We start from the raw sequence: 20,307 nt of genomic DNA, 5'->3' as shown, positions 1-20,307 counted from the left end.
ATGGTATAAGACCAAAGTCCAGGAACGTAACACTACCTATAGTTATTACGAATGTAGCATCAGATCTTTTCAATGTTGGCATTTAAAATATTTCTAGGTGATTAGGTAGTACTAAGTACAAAGTTGATAAAAAAAATCCTACTTGAGATATAGTATAAATAAATTAAATTAGCTACTAGAATTTTACACTACGTATTGCTATAACAATATTATTTTCCAATATGCAGAGTGTATAGAAAGACAATCCGTCACTTTATATAGATTACAGGAGCCAATAATAAATACTACACATCATTAAATTTAGTAAAAAATTATGCTTTTTTGTGCAAAACCATTTATCACTGCACTCAAGTAAGTACATAATCGCAAAGATAAAAAAATACTGCCACTGTTGAGCATGTAAAGAAATGGAATGGAAACAGAGCGATATTAATATTTTTGTGGATTTTACCAACTTAACCACAATTCATGTGCTTGCAAAATAATTACAAATGTTAGTTATAAAGTAAAAAATTTCTCGTCATTCCTATGTGTCAATTAGGGAAACCAATCCCGAGCTAAAATTTTAATCCCGCGATTACAATAATTTGACTATCTAGGGATTGGTATTTTTTTTGATTGAAAATATAAAAGTATGATTGAAATTCTGAAGTGTTATGTTGAATACATTTAGGTTATTCTGTAAGGGCAATTATACCCTTACAGAAATAAAAATATTCAAAGATTATGACGTGTGAACCTAGTTTATTTAAAACTAACCAGAATGGAATTTTGGAATTAGTAACATAGGTTTAAATCAATGGACGCACCAAGCGCGTAACAGTGAAGTGGCCATTCGATATAATTAGCATGCTATTTAAATGTAGTAATTATCTCTGCTCACGTGCAATGACCTAAGTGACGTCTAACTGGTTGTTATTAATCAGATTTATTATTATTCTAATGTTGTTAAAATTACGTATAGCATCAAGAATGGTTATGTAGAGGTTTTATATTTTAGCTCTACAAATGTCAAGTTGTTGTATATGGTCATTGATCGACCATAGACAATAATAATGAAACGAGTCAACAATTCAGTTGCAAATCCGGCCTTCAACAGTACAGTCAATCATGCGAGCAACTCCGCATAAAATTTAATTAATGTTAATCTTAAATGTTTTAGGACAATATAACAATCCATATCAAAACTGTTTCATTTAATCGTGCCCCGAAAATTATATTATCACACACACGAAGTAATTTTCTAAATACAAATAATATACGTTATATCTTCACAACCTACAACAATAGGTCATATCCTCTCTAGTTATTTATCATCCGCATGCAAACGGTGATTCCACATGTTACGTGTGCAGGTACATACACGTCACTAACATAATGATTTTGTATACATACCGATTGATTGTGATTGATGAAAAAATAAACCCCGAAAGATTCGGGATAATGTTTACAATTACGAAATTCATAGGTATCGAAAATTGTCCGGGAGGGATCCTGTGATTGAATTCCCTAGTGTCAATGCCATAAATACTAATTTGTCACATAAATACCAGTGGCCAATACTACCAACATGATGTTTGACAGACTGCATAAGTGGTACGTCTTCATAAACGTCATGACATAAATATAAAATAATGGATAAGTTTGCGAGTATCTATACGAACATACGTTATAATAAGAAAGCTATAACACTAGTATGTCTTTGTGTTTTTTAAGACTACTAGCTGTCGAGCTTCGACATAAACGTAGATATATTGCATTTATAAGGTTTTTCACCAATATGTGTAATTTTATGTATCTTAAGATCACCAAGTCGCGAGCATCTATATGAACATACACTGCATTTGTAAGGTTTTTCACCAGTATGTGTCATTTTTTTTTTTTAAGATGAATATAAATGTCGAGCATCTATATGAACATACATTGCATTTATGAGGTTTTTTTTACTAGTACGTGTCATTTTTTGTCTCTTAAGATCACCATGTTCTGAGCATCTATATAAATATAAATTGCATAAGGCGGTTTTACACCACTATGTGTAATTTATGTGTTTAGAGATGAACAAGATGCAAGCATCTATATAAACATATTTTGCGTTTATCAGGTTTTTCACCAGTATGTGTCACTTTAGACTTACGATGACCGAGTTGCGGACATCCATATGACCATACATTGCATTCATAAAGTTTTTTTTACCAGTATGTGTTATTATATGTGTTTTGAGATGAATAGATGTCGAGGATTTATACGAACATACATTTCATTTAAAAGGTTTTTCACCAGTATGTGTCATTTTATGTTTTTTGAGATTAGTAGAAGTCGAGGATTTATAATAACAAACATCGCATTTAAAGGGTTTTTCACCAGTATGTGTCATTTTATGTGCTTTGAGATTACTAGAAGTCGAAGATTTATAATAACAAACATCGCATTTAAAGGGTTTTTCACCAGTATGTGTCATTTTATGTGTTTTGAGATTTACATGTTTCAAGCATCTATATGAACATACATTGCATTTATAAGGTTTTTCACCACTATGTCTCGTTTCATGTTCTTTGAGATTACTAATTCGCGAGCATCTATATGAACATACATTGCATTTATAAGGTTTTTCACCAGTATGTGTCATTTTATGTTTTTTAAGATCACCAAGTCGCAAGCATCTATATGAACATACATTACATTTATAAGGTTTTTCACCAGTATGTGTCATTTTATGTGCTTTAAGATTTCCAAGTTGCGAGCATCTATATGAACATACACTGCATTTATAAGGTTTTTCACTAGTATGTGTCATTTTATGTGTTTTGAGCTGACTAGATTTCGAATATTTATATAAACATACATTGCATTTAAAGGGTTTTTCAACAGTATGTGTCATTTTATGTATCTTAAGATCACCAAGTTGCAAGCATCTATATGAACATACACCGCATTTATAAGGTTTTTCACGAGTATGTGTCAATTTATGTGATTTGAGATTACTAGAAGTCGAGGATTTATAAGAACAAACATCGCATTTAAAGGGTTTTTCACCAGTATGTGTCATTTTATGTGTTTTGAGATTTACATGCTTTGAGCATCTATATGAACATATATTGCATTTATAAGGTTTTTCACCACTATGTCTCGTTTCATGTTCTTTGAGATTACCAATTCGCGAGCATCTATATGAACATACATTGCATTTATAAGGTTTTTCACCAGTATGTGTCATTTTATGTTTTTTAAGATCACCAAGTCGCAAGCATCTAAATGAACATACATTACATTTATAAGGTTTTTTACCAGTATGTGTCATTTTATGTGCTTTAAGATTTCCAAGTTGCGAGCATCTATATGAACATACACTGCATTTATAAGGTTTTTCACTAGTATGTGTCATTTTATGTGTTTTGAGCTGACTAGATTTCGAATATTTATATAAGCATACATTGCATTTAAAGGGCTTTTCAACAGTGTGTGTCATTTTATGTATCTTAAGATCACCAAGTCGCAAACATCTATATGAACATACACCGCATTTATAAGGTTTTTCACGAGTATGTGTCATTTTATGTGTTTTGAGATTACTAGAAGTCGAGGATTTATAATAACAAACATCGCATTTAAAGGGTTTTTCACCAGTATGTGTCATTTTATGTGCTTTGAGATTACTAGAAGTCGAAGATTTATAATAACAAACATCGCATTTAAAGGGTTTTTCACCAGTATGTGTCATTTTATGTGTTTTGAGATTTACATGTTTCAAGCATCTATATGAACATACATTGCATTTATAAGGTTTTTCACCACTATGTCTCGTTTCATGTTCTTTGAGATTACCAATTCGCGAGCATCTATATGAACATACATTGCATTTATAAGGTTTTTCACCAGTATGTGTCATTTTATGTTTTTTAAGATCACCAAGTCGCAAGCATCTAAATGAACATACATTACATTTATAAGGTTTTTCACCAGTATGTGTCATTTTATGTGCTTTAAGATTTCCAAGTTGCGAGCATCTATATGAACATACACTGCATTTATAAGGTTTTTCACTAGTATGTGTCATTTGATGTGTTTTGAGCTGACTAGATTTCGAATATTTATATAAACATACATTGCATTTAAAGGGCTTTTCAACAGTGTGTGTCATTTTATGTATCTTAAGATCACCAAGTCGCAAACATCTATATGAACATACACCGCATTTATAAGGTTTTTCACGAGTATGTGTCATTTTATGTGTTTTGAGATTACTAGAAGTCGAGGATTTATAATAACAAACATCGCATTTAAAGGGTTTTTCACCAGTATGTGTCATTTCATGTGCTTTGAGATTACTAGAAGTCAAAGATTTATAATAACAAACATCGCATTTAAAGGGTTTTTCACCAGTATGTGTCATTTTATGTGTTTTGAGATTTACATGTTTCAAGCATCTATATGAACATACATTGCATTTATAAGGTTTTTCACCACTATGTCTCGTTTCATGTTCTTTGAGATTACCAATTCGCGAGCATCTATATGAACATACATTGCATTTATAAGGTTTTTCACCAGTATGTGTCATTTTATGTGCTTTAAGATTTCCAAGTTGCGAGCATCTATATGAACATACACTGCATTTATAAGGTTTTTCACTAGTATGTGTCATTTTATGTGTTTTGAGCTGACTAGATTTCGAATATTTATATAAACATACATTGCATTTAAAGGGTTTTTCAACAGTATGTGTCATTTTATGTATCTTAAGATCACCAAGTTGCAAGCATCTATATGAACATACACCGCATTTATAAGGTTTTTCACGAGTATGTGTCATTTTATGTGATTTGAGATTACTAGAAGTCGAGGATTTATAAGAACAAACATCGCATTTAAAGGGTTTTTCACCAGTATGTGTCATTTTATGTGTTTTGAGATTTACATGCTTCGAGCATCTATATGAACATATATTGCATTTATAAGGTTTTTCACCACTATGTCTCGTTTCATGTTCTTTGAGATTACCAATTCGCGAGCATCTATATGAACATACATTGCATTTATAAGGTTTTTCACCAGTATGTGTCATTTTATGTTTTTTAAGATCACCAAGTCGCAAGCATCTATATGAACATACATTACATTTATAAGGTTTTTCACCAGTATGTGTCATTTTATGTGCTTTAAGATTTCCAAGTTGCGAGCATCTATATGAACATACACTGCATTTATAAGGTTTTTCACCAGTATGTGTCATTTTATGTGTTTTGAGCTGACTAGATTTCGAATATTTATATAAACATACATTGCATTTAAAGGGTTTTTCAACAGTATGTGTCATTTTATGTATCTTAAGATGATCAAGTCGGAAGCATCTGTATGAACATACACTGCATTTATAAGGTTTTTCACCAGTATGTGTCATTTTATGAATCTTAAGATGATCAAGTCGGAAGCATCTGTATGAACATACACTGCATTTATAAGTATTTTCACCAGTACTTACATTTTTATTTCCTTTAATATTACTATGTTGAGAAAATACTGTGACTTGATTTTGATCATCAATTACGTCCGTGTGAGTAATTTTGTGAGTTTTTAGAGCACTTCTGCTACCAAAGACTGCGCTACAAATGCAGCAAATCAAATTACGTGAGAAATGGATTTCCCTTCTTAATATAAGGCGAAGTTCCTTCGGCGTATCTCGTTCTGAGATTTCTTTTTTAATGTCTTTCTCATCTATCGTGACTTTTGAATACTGCATCATTCTATCCTGGATTCCATCATCTGAGTTTTGTTGACTGTCGCCTGTATCGTGATGCTCTGAGAAAAATCCCTTGGTAGAAACCTAGAAAAAAGTACAATATTATCAATAAAATTGTTATGTGTTATAATATTCCATTTGATATATGTTTTCACTTTGCTTTTCAGCATCTGCCGACATTTTTAAATAACGAAATGAGAGTAAAATGATAATAGTGTCATTGGAGAGTGTGCATAGGTCTGTGACACCTGTGTTCTTGGAGGTGAAATTTTGACGACATAACTGCCTTATAATAAATTGAGTCGCTAAATAACATTACATTTACCACCCATAACAAAACCAAAGTAAGAACCAAGGAGTAAGTCCCGCAGTTCATACTGACCGGTTAAGCAACTACTCAGGATGGACTGTGGATGCCAAGAGTCGACCTAAGCGGTAAGTATTATAGGTGTAGTATAGTATATAGGATTAATTAAATAAATGTAAAGGTATTACTCGTATGCATAACGAAATAATATGTATTTAAATGTTTAATTGTATTGTTAACATAAGATCACCGAGCAAATTTAATATGCCATTACTCAATGTATAGATTCGATTAAATTAATAATCATTATATAATTGCCATTACATTATAATCAAATGACGTATCAGAATACGTAGTTGTTATATAGAATCATGTAAAAAGCAGCATATTTTATCATTATGCAAGTTTACGTAAATTTATTAATATAGTGCAAGCTTTCTTTCTTATAATTGCTATATAACTCCGTATGTCAGACAGAGCCAGCGCTCCGGCCAATTTTCTACATACGTTTTGTTTGAAGTATAAGGTGCAGTAAGTGGAAAGAGCGCACACTAGGTGGGCAATTTTCCATAGATAAACTCCACACGAGTAAACGAGATAATACCGTAATGCTTAAACAGAATAAATCAAAATTTCCTTGCAGATTAAATATTTGTGATGCCATAATTGATTTATATAAACATAGATAGAAGGCGAACATAATAATATTAACTAATAGACTAAGATAACCTTAAGCCTTTATAACTTTGTATCTATCATTTAGACGAGTATGTCCGAACATAAGTAGAGATGAAAAATCATAGTTTGTAAAGCTCAAAACTGGACGATATAACCATAAAGTTTAAACGTGCATCCTTACAAGTCCAGTCGATGAGCTAAGGGTTCATAATGTATGTAAACTATTAACTTCTATTATTCAAGATGTAACTATTTGAGAGGTAAAACATTAATCCGCCCAGCGTATCTCGTCTTTTTATGGTCAAACCTGATGGCCGCGAGTACATCCTAATTACGTGTGCGGTTCTTCAACTTTCTAATTAGCGACTCTATAATATTAAGACATTAATAAGACTTTTAAAAGTTAATAAAAATTAAATAAATAAATATATATAAATAAATTTGGACTTTAATATTTATTTAATTCTACGAATAAGTTCGTATAATTATAAATATAAACTATATATATTTTTTTACGGTTTTTCTAAGAACTATATTATACAATATATAAATTATATGTGACCTTGACCATAGAATATTATTCATAATTTGTTTATTGTACTTTTTGATGTAATTTCTGACTAAATAGGTAGGTAATGGAGTTTTTACCTACTTTATTGTATTGTTTTACTATATAAGGTAGAGTGTTCGTTGTCAGTGTGTGTTTGTTTTTGGTGAGTGTACACGACGCCTGAAGATGCCGAAAGGCGAAACCCGGGTCGCAAAAAACGACTTAAATGGAATAGTACAGAGCTTGAATCCATTACAATTTAAATTCAAATTCCATCAAGTACCTTCGGTCGAAAGTATTAATATTATAAATGATATTCATTGTATATTTAGCTAATTTTTGTATATATTAATACAAACACTCTTCAATCGGATATTTAAAAATATTAGTACACCGTAGTAATATATTTTTTTAACCATTAGAGAAAATTTGTAATTTGTGTTTATCTCACTTATCTGGTTGATCTGCCACGCCCCCCCCCCCCCCTGAGCCTGGCCCCCCAGACTAGAGCTCTGATGAAAGAGAACCCGAAGTTCTTATCACTCGTCAAGTATGACTGCTTATCATTTTTAATTATAGCTTGAGTTGAAAAAAGTTTCTCACATAGGTAATATGTCGTATAAATGGGAGCTGAACTGCGATAGCCTTGTCGGAAATCCGAGGATATTCTTTATTAACCGAAATCCAGAAAATACCCAATGGAACATCGGTGAAATTCATTTTTAGCGTCACGTCGTTCCTCAATTCAACAAAATTCCTCACGAATATAATTATAGTGCTTCTATAAAATTTCCGGCATTGGTTGCAAAAGGGTTTCGAATCCATATTGATTCATAATTCATATTGATTGTATGACAGTAATGATAAAATTTCTTTTGCAGCAAAGTTATAAGTTTTTGGGCCGGACCCAAAATTCATTGCTTGTTTTCAATGGTAGTGAATTTATTTAATATATCTATAGTAGTGAAGCATATCAATATATTTTCATTCTGACTTTGCATTTTTTTAATAATTTTATTCAGGTGCTCAAATATATAACCAGCCATGCACGCAAATTTGGCCATTAAGTGAGTATTGTATAATATACAAAATTATTAGCATTTTTTGACACAATGCGCCGCGGCACACCTAGCATCGTCTCGCTGCACACCAGTGTGCCGCGGCACACCAGTTTCGGAGCACTGATATATATGACCGATCGTCATAGAGTGTATTTGAAGCATAAGGATGACTTAGTCGCTGATCAGCAATCATGTTAGCGTGAATCAATTTGTGACTTTTTAGGACACTTTCGCATCCAAAATTGTGCAAATACTAAAAATTTAATGCGTGAGAAATATATTACCCTTGTCAGAATAAGTCGAAGTTCCTTCGGAGTATTTGCTTTAAAGATTTCTTCTTTAATATTTTGTTCGTCTATCGTCACTTCTGAATACTGCATCACTTGATCTACGATTCCAACAGGCGAGGATTGTTGCCTCCTATCTGTATCGTGATGCCTTGTGAAAAATTCCTTACTAGAAACCTAGAAAGCCAAAATTATCGTTATTATAAATTCTAAATTATGTTTTCTACTGTTTCGTTTGAGTTCTTTTTTTTCAACGTTTATGATTTTCAGAATTTTAAGACATCAACTCATTTAGTGCTGACACCGCGACTGGCGCGTTTGCATTAGTTGGCCATTAGATATAATTAATATTGATATTTAAATGTGATAATTAATAAGTAATTAGTAGGCCAGCAATTAATCATCTATACATCATCTAGATATACATCGGTGCAAATGACGCATGCCGAACGAAATATAATTTGTCATATAAATCCAAGATGCGTCTTTTTAATGTTCTGTTTATCGTTTAAATTAGTAACAATAATAATATATTCATTGACATGTTTTCTTTTTCAAGTAAATAGGTAACGTTTTTAGTCATCTTTACACGATTTAAGAATAAACCCCCGTCGCCATCACGAAACAAATTGACGTATTCACACCTCGACGTTCGCTCTCTGAATGCCAGCGAGTCCAAAATTTCGTCGCGCCTATAGTTGAAAATTATTTGCCGTTTCACTGATGTATGGTCATAAGTATACCCATCCCCTACCAAGGTATTACATACGAATTCAATATTGTTACAGAATAATCCGTAAAAAGTTAAAACAAAAAAAAGAACTACATAAAAAAGTAACATCCAAAAGGAAATACATAAAACAGAATAATATGATACAATTATTGTGGTACAAGTCTTGGTACAATATGTGTAATTTGTTTTGTACAAAATTAATATAGTTTTGAATGCAAATTCAAAGATTGGATTACATAATTGACTGATGTCAATAAAATATGTTCACTCTGCAACCGTGCTATGTTTATTCCTGATATTTTTTGATAAAATAACTTATGATCACCTTAATAACGTAACGATGGCCGAGCAGCTTACGCGTCGGGATGCGTGCAATAAACCTCCTCTTTGCTGGAAGCAATTTTTTTTATAAATGTTACGCCGAATGTGCGAAATTGACTATTACATGAAATGGGCAACAATTTGCCTAAATCAAGAAAAATGCAAGCCCGTTGCCTTATTCATGTATTAGACAAAATATCTGCCGATAGCGTGAATTCGGCAGTAAATTTTTCTGCCCAGTTCATGCATTGAACAAATTAGATAGTAGCGCTACGGTGGTGTTTTTTGCAACTAAACTAAATGTGTCAAATGCTCATGCATTGGTCAAAATTTACGTATATTATCTATGGTCAAAATAAATGGTCGCGCTCCGGTGGTGTTTTTTGCAACTAATCAAACTAACCAAATATGTCAAATGTCATTGATTATAATATAAAAATATGACGATCAATAACTACAATGACGATCATATCCATTTATTATGCGCAAAAAAAATCTAGAACTATAATATGATAACGGAAGAATTTTATTAAAAGGTATTTTCGCGATTTGATTCGTGCTTGGGTATCAATCGTGCAATGGTCGAATGTATGTTTGTGATAGTTTGTCGACGCTTGTTAGCTAAATTCAAAAAGGACATTCAGTTGAATTCAGAATTACAAGACCTAACCTAAACTAACCTAACCTAATAATAATAATATTATATTATGTCCAATTAGAACTAATAAAACCATCCGAATTAAATTTACTTTTTCTACTGTCATATTGACAGTTTAAGAATTCCATACCCTGGCGAATTCACGTAGTCGGCAGATAATTTACCTAATTCATGAATAAGGCAACAGGCTTAATTATTACATGAATTAGCCAAAATTTTGCCCATTTCATGTAATAGTCAATTTCGCATATTCGGCGTAACATAAACAATTGAACAAATTAACGTTATTTTTTGTTTACATATTTTACCTTGCATGACTTAAAAGGCACTTCCGGGAGATTAATTTAACGTACAGTGGATCGCAATTTAAGATACCTATTCACATTAAAAATTGCTTTACATTCGAATGATTGTAATGTATAAATTGTCATAATTAAATGCTCATGATTTAACGAAAGATGTACAAACCTACACATATATTATATTAATATATTATTAGTGTAAGCTAAAACCAACAAATGAAACAAGTTGGAGCGAATTAATAAAGGCGTAATAAGTTTCAAAGATGCATTTGCAAATTACAACCTTCTATATAAGACAGCATACATTATGTCTACTTACAATTGGCCTGTAATCTGAATGCGAACAACCCGGTTGAGGGTATTCATCATTATATATTGGGTGTGAAACATCTTCAATAATCTCGCGCTTGACGACGGCTTGTTGATCATCTGTCTCAGATTTTATATTAGAGAGGTCAGCCATTAGGCACTGAAAGAAACAATTATTGTATTTTGTAAACACGGTAAAACCAGTTTCAGTTATCGTAACATCCATAAAACAATGTAATATAATTATATTTAACATAAATTAGTAGATAACCTAACCTAACCTATTATATCACAGATGTATTATAGCTGTCAAGTATTCTTTAGAAACAAATTTTGATGTCATCGAATGTCCTTACATAGTTTGTAAAAAATCAACATATTATTATAATTGTATACTTATCGTTATTATTCTCAATCTAAAGTGATTGTAAAAGAATTTAGTTTCCAAAAACTAACCTCGAAATTGCAACTTGAAACGTCCGCATTCTCTTGCGTTACATGAATGCGAGGGTCCGGGTTATTTGGATGGCTAGTCAGCGTGTCATAAATAAAATTACATTTACCACCCATAACAAAACCAAAGTAAGAACCAAAGAGTAAGTCCCGCAGTTCATACTGACCGGTTAAGCAACTACTCAGGATGGACTGTCGATGCCAAGAGTCGACCTAAGCGGTAAGTATTATAGATGTAGTATAGTATATAGGATTAATTAAATAAATGTAAAGGTATTACTCGTATGCATAACGAAATAATATGTATTTAAATGTTTAATTGTATTGTTAACATAAGATCACCGAGCAAATTTAATATGCCATTACTCAATGTATAGATTCGATTAAATTAATAATCATTATATAATTGCCATTACATTATAATCAAATGACGTATCAGAATACGTAGTTGTTATATAGAATCATGTAAAAAGCAGCATATTTTATCATTATGCAAGTTTACGTAAATTTATTAATATAGTGCAAGCTTTCTTTCTTATAATTGCTATATAACTCCGTATGTCAGACAGAGCCAGCGCTCCGGCCAATTTTCCACATACGTTTTGTTTGAAGTATAAGGTGCAGTAAGTGGAAAGAGCACACACTAGGTGGGCAATTTTCCATAGATAAACTCCACACGAGTGAACGAGATAATACCGTAATGCTAAAACAGAATTAATCAAAATTTCCTTGCAGATTAATTATTTGTGATGCCATAATTGATTTATATAAACATAGATAGAAGGCGAACATAATAATATTAACTAATAGACTAAGATAACCTTAAGCCTTTATAACTTTGTATCTATCATTTAGACGAGTATGTCCGAACATAAGTAGAGATGAAAAATCATAGTTTGTAAAGCTCAAAACTGGAAGATATAACCATAAAGTTTAAACGTGCATCCTTACAAGTCCAGTCGATGAGCTAAGGGTTCATAATGTATGTAAACTATTAACTTCTATTATTCAAGATGTAACTATTTGAGAGGTAAAACATTAATCCGCCCAGCGTATCTTGTCTTTTTATGGTCAAACCTGATGGCCGCGAGTACATCCTAATTACGTGTGCGGTTCTTCAACTTTCTAATTAGCGACTCTATAATATTAAGACATTAATAAGACTTTTATAGGTTAATAAAAATTAAATAAATAAATATATATAAATAAATTTGGACTTTAATATTTATAAAATTCTACGAATAAGTTCGTATAATTATAAATATAAACTATATATATTTTTTTTACGGTTTTTCTAAGAACTATATTATACAATATATAAATTATATGTGACCTTGACCATAGAATAATAGTAGTACCATTGACAATAAATATCGTTATACTGAACGTGAGTTTTATTCGTTAAAATAACTGTAGTGAAGCACAAGCATCAAGTGTTTCCACTATGTACTCCAAGATCCTCACATAGGTGACCCCCAGATCACATAGCTGAGCATGTCGAATCTGGGTGACTGTCACCTGCCTAGCTTAAAGGCGAAACAAAGGTCACAAAAAATATTGAAATCTCATCAGACAACCTCGATCAATAGTATAAACAACATTTTAATATATTATCATACTTCGAAATTCCACATGATTTAATAGAACACTCACTACACGATACTACTCCATATTGGAGAAAGTGTTGTGGGGTGTGGGAATGACTATTAGACGACGAAACTCAAAATTACTATATCCAGTTCTACGGATTTTTTTCTACGGTTGATTTCAATATTTCGTGAAATTGGAATATTATTATTAAATATCACTATAATTAATTTGTAAATTAAATTAATAACGTTTGGCTTGCCCACTCTTGCGGCACATCCCGCTTTCGCCTATTAACTATTGGTCATTAATGAATGAATAGCAGTGTGAGGTTTTCCATAAACTTTTGATTGTATAATCTAAAGTATAGTAGGGAGAGGGGTGCAATCACTTATCAATACTAAAAATACACGCTACATGCAAGAAGTGGACAAAGGATATCTTACTTAAGAGGTGAATTTTTATCCACTGCACTAGTAAAGATGAGAAAGACAATCAAGATTTTGTATTTTACGGCAGGTGATATATTATAATTAGGTACTACATTAAATCACCGATTTCGTGATATTTCAACTCGATTCGCATGAAATACCATTACCTCTCTGTTTTCAAGATTTCACAACCGAAAAAAAGAGTTTTATTTTTTGATTAGATAGAACATACGAAAGGGTTAATCGTCAAACTGACCTGTAATACTGCGCATACTTTTTGACACTTCTGTGGGTCTATTCTATACTTATCGAACACTAAATTGATAAATAGTATCAAACTTAGGGTAGGTTTGTATCAAAATATTAGCACTTATTGTAACAATTACACGAAGCCGGTTTTTATTGTTGCAATAAGTGCGATATTTTAACAGCAGCAAGATAGGCGCTGTTAAAATATAGCACTTATTGCAACAATAAAAACCGGCTTCGTGTAATTGTTACAATAAGTGCTAATATTTTGATACAAACCTACCCTAAGTTTGATAATATTTTTCACTTTATCACTTTAGCGGTCGATAAGCATAGAATAGACCCAATGATCAGTATTTAGACCGGCAAATCATGAATAGAGTGACGATCGAACAGCGATTCAAAGATATAATTGTTTTACTTAAGCGTTGACGTTTATTTTGGGCTAAACGGGTTTGTTAATAAACAAAATTGGCGCATATGGGGTCTAATCTGGAAGAGGCCCTAGAGATTTCTTTACATAAAAATAAAACACTAGCTTATGCGGTTTACATGCTGGTAGAATCATCGAACCTTATTTATTAAAAAAGAAGCGAGAGCTCGCGTTACGGTCAATGGAGATCATAAGGCATTGGCCCATGATCAATGATATTTGTTGCTGTCGCAAATATGTATGGCATTGATCCGGACAGAATGTGGTGTCAACAGGATGAAACTACGTATCAGGATACGACCGCAACCACCGACTTATTGAATAAGATTTATTTATGATATGACCCTGTCAATTTGCTTCCAAAGTCGTGCGATTCGACAAATATGGAATAATTCCTGAGTGGCTAGGATTGTAAGTGCTATTTGTAATATACGGCCAGCAGTGTTCGAAAAAGTGGCGCAAAACTGGACGTACAGAATGCACTTCGTCAAGAACTCCGCGGTGGCCAGATACCACAAATCATTATGAAATGTTAGGCACTGTCGACTGTCTGAAGGTACACAATAGATACCTATGTCCATTGATTTTAAAACTTAAATACGCTACCTGTAGATATAAATAATAGCGAGGATATTATATTTAATGTAATTTAAGGTTCAAATAGACTATATGACGATCGGGCACATATATGCTAAGAGCGTTTTAGTGTCTATGATCAAATCCATGCCATTCCAACATTTTTACATACATATTGTATGACACCTATGACATCGTATTTAGTGCTCGTCCGTGGTGGTTTGGCGGGCGCGGGGCGGCGGCGGGGCGGGCAACTCAAACGTATGAACACGTCTCGACGTGTCCGTAGACAATGCGCGTGGACGGGTGTTCGCGCGTGTTGTTTTGGCGCGTCTAGCTCGACGCAGGCAAGATCGTACATGCGGCGGGCTCTTCCCATACTGCGCGCATAGAGGTGTCCGCACTGAATGGACGGGCGCCGACACGGTAAACGAGCGAGTAGCGAGTGTCTCAAACCATCATGAGCTTACCGCGCGCGTCTGGTGTATTTGTGGTATTATTTTCACAAAGCATAGATAGTGCGAAGTGATGTAAAGTAGGTATACGTTTTATAACTTTGCACTTTTTACTACACTGATACGCCTCTTTTCTTTATTACGTCGCATAAAATTATATCAAATGATATTCACTTGTATTAATATAATATGTAGTTCTAAATAAATATATATTATGTAAAAATAATATCTTTAAAATTCAATAATTCTTAACGCACATATAATATTGTATACTTATCTTACTTATATTTATAAAGGTAGCTACATAAAAACTGTTTTTTTTTGTCTATAATTATTCAATATTCTTTCTCATTTATCTCTTTATCTAATTTCTCTGTATTTAAATTATAATATGATTAACTATAACTATTATAATTTATTTGGAAACTTTGCTTGTTCAATATCTTTTTCTAGTCTATTTTATACATATTTTTAGTCTATGTAACTGTTTGTTTTCTTTAATAAAAAAATATAAACATAATAAAAATAAAATATATTAAGTAGGTACATCATTTCCATCCTAGAGCCGGGGTGCAAAGTTATGAAGCGTACATTCTACACCTACATTCACACCATATGAACCGAAAAGTCTTTTTTAAACTTTAATTTACATATTATCCAATATATAATCAAATTATAAAATCGACCAAGGGTACTTGATGGAATTTGAATTTAAATTCATAAATATAAATTTACCAAATAAACAGGAATTAATTGTATCAGATGACATTTTGTATTCACCATTGGTGGTGTTTGAAGATGCCAAAAGGCGATAGTCGGATCGCAAAAAATGACTCTTATATTATAAATATACTTTCGGTTTTTCGACATATATATCAGTGCTCCGCAACCTTTTCTCACCCATGGCACACCAAAGGTATTCCCAGAATTCCGCGGCACACCACAGGTAAAACAATTTATACATAAAAATATGCACCCACATGCTGAAGCGGGCCCCTTACCTATCGCTAAGGTTAAAGACAGTGTGATACTCTAAAGTAGGTAGTGTTTTTCAAATGGTATTCGAGGTAATATAAATGATATTCATTGTATTTTTAGCTAATTTTTGTATATATTAATACAAACACTCCCCAATTAAATATTTAAAAATATTAGTACACCGTAGTAATATATTTTTTTAACCATTAGAGAAAATTTGTAATTTGTGTTTATCTCACTTATCTGGTTGATCTGCAACGCCCCCCCCCCCTGAGCCTGGCTCCCCAGACTAGAGCTCTGACGAAAGAGAACTCGTCAAGTATGACTGCTTATCATTTTTAATTATAGCTTGAGTTGAAAAAAGTTTCTCACATAGGTAATATGTCGTATAAATGGGAGCTGAACTGCGATAGCCTTGTCGGAAATCCGAGGATATTCTTTATTAACCGAAATCCAGAAAATACCCAATGGAACATCGGTGAAATTCATTTTTAGCGTCACGTCGTTCCTCAATTCAACAAAATTCCTCACGAATATAATTATAGTGCTTCTATAAAATTTCCGGCATTGGTTGCAAAAGGGTTTCGAATCCATATTGATTCATAATTCATATTGATTGTATGACAGTAATGATGAAATTTCTTTTGCAGCAAAGTTATAAGTTTTTGGGCCGGACCCAAAATTCATTGCTTGTTTTCAATGGTAGTGAATTTATTTAATATATCTATGGTAGTGAAGCATATCAATATATTTTCATTCTGACTTTGCATTTTTTTATTAATTTTATTCAGGTGCTCAAATATATAACCAGCCATGCACGCAAATTTGGCCATTAAGTGAGTATTGTATAATATACAAAATTATTAGCATTTTTTGACACAATGCGCCGCGGCACACCTAGCATCGTCTCGCTGCACACCAGTGTGCCGCGGCACACCAGTTTCGGAGACCTGATATATATGACCGATCGTCATAGAGTGTATTTGAAGCATAAGGATGACTTAGTCGCTGATCAGCAATCATGTTAGCGTGAATCAATTTGTGACTTTTTAGGACACTTTCGCATCCAAAATTGTGCAAATACTAAAAATTTAATGCGTGAGAAATATATTACCCTTGTCAGAATAAGTCGAAGTTCCTTCGGAGTATTTGCTTTAAAGATTTCTTCTTTAATATTTTGTTCGTCTATCGTCACTTCTGAATACTGCATCACTTGATCTACGATTCCAACAGGCGAGGATTGTTGCCTCCTATCTGTATCGTGATGCCTTGTGAAAAATTCCTTACTAGAAACCTAGAAAGCCAAAATTATCGTTATTATAAATTCTAAATTATGTTTTCTACTGTTTCGTTTGAGTTCTTTTTTTTCAACGTTTATGATTTTCAGAATTTTAAGACATCAACTCATTTAGTGCTGACACCGCGACTGGCGCGTTTGCATTAGTTGGCCATTAGATATAATTAATATTGATATTTAAATGTGATAATTAATAAGTAATTAGTAGGCCAGCAATTAATCATCTATACATCATCTAGATATACATCGGTGCAAATGACGCATGCCGAACGAAATATAATTTGTCATATAAATCCAAGATGCGTCTTTTTAATGTTCTGTTTATCGTTTAAATTAGTAACAATAATAATATATTCATTGACATGTTTTCTTTTTCAAGTAAATAGGTAACGTTTTTAGTCATCTTTACACGATTTAAGAATAAACCCCCGTCGCCATCACGAAACAAATTGACGTATTCACACCTCGACGTTCGCTCTCCGAATGCCAGCGAGTCCAAAATTTCGTCGCGCCTATAGTTGAAAATTATTTGCCGTTTCACTGATGTATGGTCATAAGTATACCCATCCCCTACCAAGGTATTACATACGAATTCAATATTGTTACAGAATAATCCGTAAAAAGTTAAAACAAAAAAAAGAACTACATAAAAAAGTAACATCCAAAAGGAAATACATAAAACAGAATAATATGATACAATTATTGTGGTACAAGTCTTGGTACAATATGTGTAATTTGTTTTGTACAAAATTAATATAGTTTTGAATGCAAATTCAAAGATTGGATTACATAATTGACTGATGTCAATAAAATATGTTCACTCTGCAACCGTGCTATGTTTATTCCTGATATTTTTTGATAAAATAACTTATGATCACCTTAATAACGTAACGATGGCCGAGCAGCTTACGCGTCGGGATGCGTGCAATAAACCTCCTCTTTGCTGGAAGCATTTTTTTTTATAAATGTTACGCCGAATGTGCGAAATTGACTATTACATGAAATGGGCAACAATTTGCCTAAATCAAGAAAAATGCAAGCCCGTTGCCTTATTCATGTATTAGACAAAATATCTGCCGATAGCGTGAATTCGGCAGTAAATTTTTCTGCCCAGTTCATGCATTGAACAAATTAGATAGTAGCGCTACGGTGGTGTTTTTTGCAACTAAACTAAATGTGTCAAATGCTCATGCATTGGTCAAAATTTACGTATATTATCTATGGTCAAAATAAATGGTCGCGCTCCGGTGGTGTTTTTTGCAACTAATCAAACTAACCAAATATGTCAAATGTCATTGATTATAATATAAAAATATGACGATCAATAACTACAATGACGATCATATCCATTTATTATGCGCAAAAAAAATCTAGAACTATAATATGATAACGGAAGAATTTTATTAAAAGGTATTTTCGCGATTTGATTCGTGCTTGGGTATCAATCGTGCAATGGTCGAATGTATGTTTGTGATAGTTTGTCGACGCTTGTTAGCTAAATTCAAAAAGGACATTCAGTTGAATTCAGAATTACAAGACCTAACCTAAACTAACCTAACCTAATAATAATAATATTATATTATGTCCAATTAGAACTAATAAAACCATCCGAATTAAATTTACTTTTTCTACTGTCATGTTGACAGTTTAAGAATTCCATACCCTGGCGAATTCACGTAGTCGGCAGATAATTTACCCAATTCATGAATAAGGCAACAGGCTTAATTATTACATGAATTAGCCAAAATTTTGCCCATTTCATGTAATAGTCAATTTCGCATATTCGGCGTAACATAAACAATTGAACAAATTAACGTTATTTTTTGTTTACATATCTTACCTTGCATGACTTAAAAGGCACTTCCGGGAGATTAATTTAACGTACAGTGGATCGCAATTTAAGATACCTATTCACATTAAAAATTGCTTTACATTCGAATGATTGTGATGTATAAATTATCATAATTAAATGCTCATGATTTAACGAAAGATGTACAAACCTACACATATATTATATTAATATATTATTAGTGTAAGCTAAAACCAACAAATGAAACAAGTTGGAGCGAATTAATAAAGGCGTAATAAGTTTCAAAGATTCATTTGCAAATTACAACCTTCTATATAAGACAGCATACATTATGTCTACTTACAATTGGCCTGTAATCTGAATGCGAACAACCCGGTTGAGGGTATTCATCATTATATATTGGGTGTGAAACATCTTCAATAATCTCGCGCTTGACGACGGCTTGTTGATCATCTGTTACAGATTTTATATTAGAGAGGTCAGCCATTAGGCACTGAAAAACAATTATTGTATTTTGTAAACACGGTAAAACCAGTTTCAGTTATCGTAACATCCATAAAACAATGTAATATATTTATATTTAACATAAATTAGTAGATAACCTAACCTAACCTATTATATCACAGATGTATTATAGCTGTCAAGTATTCTTTTGAAACAAAGTTTGATGTCATCGAATGTCCTTACATAGTTTGTAAAAAATCAACATATTATTATAATTGTATACTTATCGTTATTATTCTCAATCTAAAGTGATTGTAAAAGAATTTAGTTTCCAAAAACTAACCTCGAAATTGCAACTTGAAACGTCCGCATTCTCTTGCGTTACATGAATGCGAGGGTCCGGGTTATTTGGATGGCTAGTCAGCGTGTCAAACAAGGGCCTGCCTTCTATATCGGAGTGTTCTCCATCGTAATCTTGCTTTACATCCATGTTAAGGGTATATATTCCAGAAACAACGTGTTACGTGACAGACAGGATCCTTTCAAGGTAATATTAGAAAAGTGTTGCCGCAATACTGAAAAGTATTTCCGTGAAAACTACATTATAATAAAAATACACCGGTGACACAATTTAATAATATGTATGTT

At 32.5% G+C, this 20,307-nt stretch overlaps 1 protein-coding gene across 1 annotated transcript; it reads right to left on the bottom strand.

The window, feature by feature from the left end:
* Positions 1–1,886: 1,886 nt before the first annotated feature.
* Positions 1,887–20,208, bottom strand: LOC147074158 (uncharacterized). Its single transcript, XM_085943841.1, has 8 exons — positions 20,003–20,208; positions 19,559–19,708; positions 17,223–17,402; positions 10,957–11,106; positions 8,621–8,800; positions 5,002–5,824; positions 4,246–4,660; positions 1,887–4,076 (listed from the first exon to the last, which is right to left on the bottom strand). Exons 1-7 carry the CDS (start codon positions 20,147–20,149, stop codon positions 4,647–4,649), a joined length of 1,644 nt encoding a protein of 547 aa, XP_085799967.1. The 5' UTR covers positions 20,150–20,208; the 3' UTR covers positions 1,887–4,076; positions 4,246–4,646.
* Between the last annotated feature and the right edge of the window lie 99 nt (positions 20,209–20,307).

This window comes from Rhyacophila brunnea, unplaced genomic scaffold (assembly GCF_057557595.1).
Source record: "Rhyacophila brunnea isolate RB1 unplaced genomic scaffold, BYU_Rbru_1.0 scaffold_16, whole genome shotgun sequence".
Taxonomy (NCBI): domain Eukaryota; kingdom Metazoa; phylum Arthropoda; class Insecta; order Trichoptera; family Rhyacophilidae; genus Rhyacophila; species Rhyacophila brunnea.
The sequence above is the reverse complement of the archived record's forward strand: the minus strand, read 5'-3'. Positions and strand labels throughout refer to the sequence as shown.